The sequence below is a fragment of the Eriocheir sinensis genome, chromosome 19 (assembly GCF_024679095.1).
Source record: "Eriocheir sinensis breed Jianghai 21 chromosome 19, ASM2467909v1, whole genome shotgun sequence".
In the NCBI taxonomy this organism is placed as follows: domain Eukaryota; kingdom Metazoa; phylum Arthropoda; class Malacostraca; order Decapoda; family Varunidae; genus Eriocheir; species Eriocheir sinensis.
This window is the reverse complement of record NC_066527.1, coordinates 14,395,304-14,403,093: the sequence shown is the minus strand read 5'-3', so window position 1 is coordinate 14,403,093 and position 7,790 is coordinate 14,395,304. Positions and strand designations below refer to the sequence as shown.

General features: G+C 44.8%; 1 protein-coding gene across 1 annotated transcript in view; it reads left to right on the top strand.

Annotated features, from left to right (window-relative positions):
• Positions 1–249: 249 nt before the first annotated feature.
• The window catches only part of LOC127000750 (pancreatic triacylglycerol lipase-like), a 35,609-nt gene continuing 28,068 nt past the window's right edge, over positions 250–7,790 (top strand). Inside the window, exon 1 of the mRNA XM_050864779.1 lies at positions 250–501. Within this exon, the coding sequence (XP_050720736.1) occupies positions 387–501 (115 nt within the window). The 5' untranslated portion in view covers positions 250–386. The remainder of the gene's footprint in view (positions 502–7,790) is intronic.

Here is a 7,790-nt window from a genome sequence, read left to right as displayed (position 1 = left end):
TCCCCTTCTTCGTCCCTTCCCACTTCCCTTCCCTTCCTCACCCTGTAGCTTCCCCTTCTCCCCCCTGCCCTCCCTTCCCCCTTAACCCTTCTCTCCACCCTTACTTCTAATCTTCCTTCTCCACTTCCCTTCCCTCCTTCCCTCACCCCGTTCGTCCCCACCCTTCCCCCACCTCACCTTCCTCTCCCCTTCCCTCCCCTCCCCCTCCCCCCATCACGTCACCACACTAATATAAGGCCACGCACCAGCCCGTTCCCAATAAGTGACCCCCGGAACACAGAGGACAGTGGTGAACGTTGCTGGCGCGACCAGAGAACAGTTCATCACGCTGACCACCTCAGGAGCAAGCCTTCCTCAGCCCCTCAACACCGTGACGACGTAGCAGCATGGCCTCCAGGGCGGTGATGACGGTGATGGCGGTGGTGGTGGCGGTGAGCGAGGCCGCCGCCATCCCTGCCTGGCGATACGCGAAGCCCCTCAGCCTGCCCAAGACGAAGACAGGTTAGTGTTCCTAGTGTTGTGTTCCTGAGGTGGTGAGGGCGGTGGTGGTGATGGTGATGGGGGTGGTGGTGGATAGGATTAGGAGGGGAGAGGAAAGAGGATGTAAGGATGGGAAGGGGAGGGAGATATAAGTGAGGTAGAGGAAGAAATAGGAAAGGTAAGAGGTGGGTAGGGAAAGGAAGGGAAAGGAGAGATCCCCGCCTGGCGACACTCGAATCCCCTCAGCCTGGCCAAGACGAAGGCAGGTTGGTGTTCTGTGTTCAAGTGTGTTGTGTCCTGAGGGCGGGAGGGCGCGGCGGTCTGGTGGGTGAAAGCGTCAGGGCATGAGGGTTAGAGCCTGGTGACGGCGTTTCGAGCCGGGGATGGAGTGAATAGAAGAGTTAGCGTTTGAACAGGAATATGAATACTTCAAATTTCTAGAATACGAATGCGAGCACGAATACAGTGAAATACTTGGAACTCGGATGCAAATATGAATGCTTGATTAAATTATTCATGAAGTCATTCAAAAATATTTTTCTTTATAATATATAGCCTATTGAAAAAAATATTTCGCCCCGTCATTTTAGAAAAGCAACGCTCATGTTATCAGTAATGTAGAGGCGGTTTACAAGTATAACTTATACATTAACGTAAGTTCCTGCTTGAAGCTAAGATCACAAAGTCACACTCCGAATCCCAGCTCGGCGATCTCATCAACTCACAAGTTCAAGGCAAAGCGAACGCAGCGCATCCAATGTCCGTCGTCTATTTATCGTGTGGGTGACAGCGGGCCGAGGACGAGAAGACAGCCGCTCGCCGTCCACACTCGGGACAGTAACAGACGCGTATTGGAGGCGTTAAGTGGGCAGAGCCATTAATTCAAACTTCTCTGTGCGTCAAATGAATGGTTATTCTTGATGATAAATTTGTGATTATTCGTCAGATTATTTTAAGATTACAAATACTTTTCCAAACTATTCTAATACGAATGAGAATATATTTATTTATAATATATTAAATAATTTGAAAACGAATACATTTAAATACTGTATTCGAATTTATGGGAATATTTCATCCCTGGTTCGAACCCCGGTGCCTCCGCGTGAGGTCAGGAAAAGCATCCGATCTTAAACCCCGAGTCACTTCTCTAAAACAGTGACTCTACGAACACGGGAAAACCTGCCAAGGAAAAGAAGGAGAGTTAATAGAAGAAAGGACGGTCAAGTAAGTACTGCCCGGCAAACTGAGAGAACCAAGCGAGAGGAAAAGTGTGAGAGAATAAAGCGACAATAAGTTTAATTTATATTGATATTTAGATTAACTTAGATCTAGATTAAGTTAGATATAAATTATTTTAAGATAGCAATACAGGCTGAGTGATAATTATATACAACAGGGAAGAAAGAAAGGAAGGAGGGAAAGATGGAGGAATAGGATTAAGGTAGAAAGGGAAGATGCAAGAAAACAAGGAGAGAGAGAGAGAGAGAGAGAGAGAGAGAGAGAGAGAGAGAGAGAGAGAGAGAGAGAGATTGTTCTAACAGTTTGAAACGTATCTGAAGTGTTGGCTTAACGTGTAAGGCCGCGGCTCAACCATCCGTGTGTTGTGTGGCCTTGTGTTGCGCCACGTTGTTTGTTGTTCAGAGAGATGAAAAAATAAAAATAAAACATAAGGGAAAGGAAGACAAAGGAAGAAACACACAATCTTCGTTCATATATCAATCGTATGATGAGAAAATAGATTAAAAGATAATAAAAACAACAACAAAGAGGAAAGGAGAAACAAACTCTAGCTTAGTTCGTATGCATATATTAATTGTTTTGTTTGACGCGTACTAAAACTATTGTCTTTAGCGATGTTTTCAAGGCGCCTCTGTCCTATGTGTTAAATAAGATAAAGATAAAGAAAACAATAACAAGAGTTTACTGAATGTGTTGCTTCCCTTCTGTGACAAACCCAAACTACGATCTCAAGCACGTTCTCTAGGCTGGTTTTCCTTGTTTTAGCTGTGTTTGTGTTATTTTGTTCTCTAAGATAAAGAAAACAAAGAATAAAAGATAACACTAATCTGCTTTACTTGTTCCTTTCCATTCGTGACTAACCCAAACTACGGTCTCAAGCACGTTCTCTAGGCTGCTTTTCCTTGTTTTGGCTGTTTGTGTTATTTTGTTCTCTAAGATAAAGAAAACAAAGAATAAAAGATAACACTTACCCGCTTAACTTGCTGCTTTCCTTCCGTGACTAACCCAAACTACGGTCTCAAGCACGTTCTCTAGGCTGCTTTTCCTTGTTTTGGCTGTTTGTGTTATTTTGTTCTCTAAGATAAAGAAAACAAAGAATAAAAGATAACACTAATCTGCTTTACTTGTTCCTTTCCTTCCGTGACTATCCCAAAGTACGGTTTCAAGCACGTTCTCTAGGCTGCTTTTCCTTGTTTTAGCTGCTTGTGTTATTTTGTTCTCTAAGATAAAGAAAACAAAGAATAAAAGATAACACTAATCTGCTTTACTTGTTGCTTTCCTTCCGTGACTAACCCAAACTACGGTCTCAAGTACTTTTTCTAGGCTACTTTTCCTTGTTTTAGCTGCTTGTGTTATTTTGTTCTCTAAGATAAAGAAAACAAAGAAAAAAACTGACACTAACCCGCTTAACTTGTTCTTTTCCTTCCGTGATAACCCAAACTACGGTCTCAAGCACTTTCTTCAGGCTAATTTTCCTTGTTTTAGCTGCTTGTGTTATTTTGTTCTCTAAGATAAAGAAAACAAAGAATAAAAGATAACACTTACCCGCTTAACTTGCTGCTTTCCTTCCGTGACTAACCCAAATTACGGTCTCAAGCACTTTTTCTAGGCTACTTTTCCTTGTTTTAGCTGCTTGTGTTATTTTGTCCTCTAAGGTAAAGAAAACAAAGAAAAAAAACTAACACTTACCCGTTTAACTTGTTCTTTTCCTTCCGTGATAACCCAAACTACGGTCTCAAGCACTTTCTCCAGGCTAATTTTCCTTGTTTTAGCTGTTCGTGTTAATTTTTTTTTTAGAGTTAACAAAGAAAAAGATAATACGAGGCTACGAGATTTGTTGTTCGTCTTCCGTGTCGAACTCAAACCTCAACTCCCTGCACCATATTTTCCCTCGTGTTTCCCTTCCTCTCCCTCTCTTTTTTCTCTCTCTCGGAACAGGAAAACAACGCTGCCAAAATACAACAAGGTTACGGCTCTTGGCAATGATTTAGCTGTCTGTGATGTATTTTTTTTATATATATTGTTTTGTTGTATTTGTGTTGCTTCTCTGCCGCGCTCAACCAAACCAACCAACCTCAACTCCCGTCCACTCCATTTTCTAAGCCACGTCCTTGATTTGGCTAAGTCTGTGTTATATTTTGCTTTTGTAATTGGTTTTGGTGTGTTTTTCTTTTCGTATCTCATTTTGTTGTGTTTTCGTTGCTTGTCTGCCGCGCTCAACCTAACCTCATCTCCCTGCACCCCATTTTCTAGACCACGCCCTTTATTTATCTAAGTCTGTATTGCATATTTGGTTTCGTATTTCGTTTTGCTGTGTCTCCCATTCCTTGCTCAACCAAACCTCAACTCCTTCCGTCCACTCCACTTTCTAAACCACACTCTTGAATTAGCTAAGTCTGTGTTCTATTCTTGCTTTCGTATTCTGTTTTGTTATTGTTTTGTTTCCTTATTTTGTTTTCTTGTACTTGTGTTGCTTCCCTTCTTTGCTCAACCCATTCTCAGCTCCCTCCACCCCATTTTCCGCACCCCGCCCTAAATTTAGCTAAGTCTGGGCTGCATTTTTGTTCCAGGCGGCGAAAACACAGGCAGCATCACACACCCGGTTAATGCGTTACCATCCCTCCGTGTCTAACAGGTCCTGAACGCCTGCTAACTCGCCGCCACACCATTGCCGAGAGCCGTGACCTTGTTGTATTTTGGCAGCGTTGTTTTCCTGTTTCGAGAGAGAGAAAAAAAGAGAGAGGGACAGGAATGGAGACACCAGGGAACAAATATACTAGGAAGGGAGGGAAAGGAGGGAGAGAAAAGGAATATATGGAGGAACAAAAAGAAGGGAAGGGAGAACACATATACTGCAGGGAGGAAGGGGGAGAAAGAAGGGAGAAGGGGAGGGAGGGAAGATGTGGAAAGGGACAGGCAGGGAGGAAACGGAGAACAAATATACTGCAGGGAGGAAGAGGATGAAAGGAGGGAGAAGGGGAGGAAGGGAAGATGTGAAAAGGGACAGAAAGGGAGGGAAGGGAGGGCAAATATACTGCAGGGAGGAAGGGGGAGAAAGGAGGGAGAAGGGGAGGGAGGGGAGATGTGGAAAGGGACAGGAAGGGAGGGAAGGGAGGGAAGGGAGAACAAATATACTGCAGGGAGGAAGGGGGAGAAAGGAGGGAGAAGGGGAGGGAGGGGAGATGTGGAAAGGGACAGGCAGGGAGGGAAGGGAGGGAAGGGAAAACAATATACTGAAGGGAAAGAGGAAAATAATACATAGGAATACATAGGAAGAACAGACACCAAAAGACCTATCGGTCTATGGCGAGGGTGTCTGTTTATTACCGCTACTACTAGTAATCTACGTGTGGCAGGACAGGACAGAATAGATGAAGGCTCCTCCCCACCCACCTCTCCCTCCGGCAACGTGCCGGCAGGAAATAGTTAGAAGAGAACACCATGTACCTTTAAGGAAGAAAGGGACATGGAAATTTTACAGGAAAGAGAGAAATAAGAGGAAATTACTACCCTTAACTTACACTACTGGTGACCTAAGCTGTGGGGGAAAATGACTTCATTACATAAGAACATAAGAACATAGAAATACAGGGAGACTGGAAGAGGACGAGTGGCCTAGACAGGGCAGCCCCAGAATCCCCCCTAATAACCACGATGGGTGAGGTGTAGTTTCAGGGGCACAGGTGGAGGCTTGATCCTCGTTTTACCGGCGGTGCTATCCACGCACCAGTAACCTGTTACCTTACTGCACCCACACCTCACTCCACCTGTCATGCGGACATTAACTGTTGCTTTACTCTATTGTTGACTTTCGCTACTTGCAATCTAGGTTGTGGGGGAGAATTATATGAATATAGGTTGAGGTCTTGCTGCAATCTGTCTGAAAACATGCGAAAAAGGGTCAGTATAATCTTATATCCCTGAAGGACTTATCCAAAGAAGACTTTAAGCTACTGATACTCTGTGCGCTAACTACTGACGGTGGGAGTCTATTCCAGTGATCGACGACTCTGTTATTGAAAAAACTTCTGCGCACCAATGTGTTACATCGGTTTCCCTTTAACTTCATACCGTTGCTGCGTGTTATTGTGTTGGTGTCTCTCTGAAATAGACTATCTGGGTTAATGTTGTCGAATCCATTAAGGATTTTGAACACTTCAATTAAGTCCCCTCGTATCCTTCGCTTTTTTAGGGAAAACATATCTAAACGCTTTAAACGCTCGTCATATGGCAAGTTTCGGAGCGCTGGAATTTGTTTGGTTGCTCGTCGCTGTATCTTTTCTAGCAAAACTTGATCTTTGATATAGTTCGGTGACCAGAACTGAACGGCGTATTCTAGGTGTGGTCTTACAAATGCTAAATATAATCTCTTCATAAGTTCGGGTGATTTATAATCAAAGTTTCTTGAGATTAATCCCAACATCATATTGGCTTTTTTACTCGCTGCAGAACATTGATCACTCATTTTAAGAGTGTTACTGATAATGACGCCAAGATCTTTTTCTTGTTTTACTTCGCTGAGTTCATGTCCTTGAATCTGATATTTAAAGTTAGGATTTTTTTCACCTATGTGCATTACTTTACATTTATCTACGTTAAAACTCATTTGCCATTTTTCGCTCCAGTCAGCAAGTCTTATTAAGTCTGATTGAATGTTCTCGCAACTTTGACTGTTCATTACCGTACCTCCTAATTTGGTGACAGAGAAGATGGGAAGAGGGACAGGAAGGGAGAGAAGGGAGAACATTATACTCTAGGAAGGGAGGGTATGAAGGGAGTGGAAGGAAGGGAGGGACAAAATAGAGGTAAAAATTGACAGAAAGGGCGAGAAGGTATGAAGGGGGAGACAAAGGGAGGAGAAAACAAAATATACCGCAGGAAAGGAAGGGAAAAAGAAATGAGGGGAAGGAAGGGAGGGGAGGGAGAGGGGAGGGAGGGGAGGGAGAGGGAAGGGAGGGGAGGGAAAAGGAAGGGAGAGGAAGGAGAGGGGAGATATGCAGGGCGAGAGGGGAAGGTGTGAAGGGGTGTTAGTTAGCGAGGGGCTGCCACGCTTTCCGGACCATTTTTTTTTCGTTTTTATTTTTATTTTTATTACCGCCGTGAGTCCTGTCCATATTTCGTGATTCCGCCGTTGTGGTGACGAATTTTCCGGTGACAATTTTTTTTTTCAGCGGTTGTTTTCGAGTGTTGTGACCTTGTGTTGGGGTGTGAGTGTGTTGTTGTATTGCTGAGAGAGAGAGAGAGAGAGAGAGAGAGAGAGAGAGAGAGAGAGAGAGAGAGAGAGAGAGAGAGAGAGAGAGAGAGAGAGAGAGAGAGAGAGAGAGAGAGAGAGAGAGAGAGAGAGTGAGAGTGTGAGAGAGAGAGAGAGAGAGAGAGAGAGAGAGAGAGAGAGAGAGAGAGAGAGAGAGAGAGAGATAGAGAGAGAGAGAGAGAGAGAGAGAGAGAGAGAGAGAGAGAGAGAGAGAGAGAGAGAGAGAGAGAGAGAAGGAAAGGAAGGAGAGAAAGAGGAAGAAAAACGAGACAAAGACAGACAAGAAGAAAGAGATGAATATGACGTAGGAAGGGAGGAAGGGAAGGGTGAGGAAGGGAAGGAGGAAAGGGTGAAGGGAGGGAAGGAGGGGTTGAAAGAAAGAGAGGGAGGGAAGGCTGAAGGGGTTGAACGAAGGAAGGGAGGGAAGGGTGAAGGGAGGGAAGGAGGGGTAAGAAAAAGGAAGGGAGGGAGGGAAGGGTGAAGGGAGGGAAGGAGGGATTGCAGGAAGGGGGGAGGGAAGGAGGTTAGAAGGAAGGAAGGAAGGGAGGGAAGGGTGAAGGGAGGGAAGGAGGGGTTGCAGGAAGGAAGGGAGGGAAGGGTGGAGGGAAGGAATGAGGAGTTGCAGGAAGGAAGGGAGGGAAGGGTGAAGGGAGGGAAGGAGGGGTTGGAAAAAGGAAGGGAAGGAGGGAAAGTTTGAAGGAGGGAAGGAGGGGTTGGAAAGAGGAAAGGTGAAGGCAGGGAAGGAATGGGTAAAAAAGGTAAGGTAGGAAAGGCGAGGTAAGAGTGGGCGAGGAATGTTCGCGCGCCGCTGACCTGT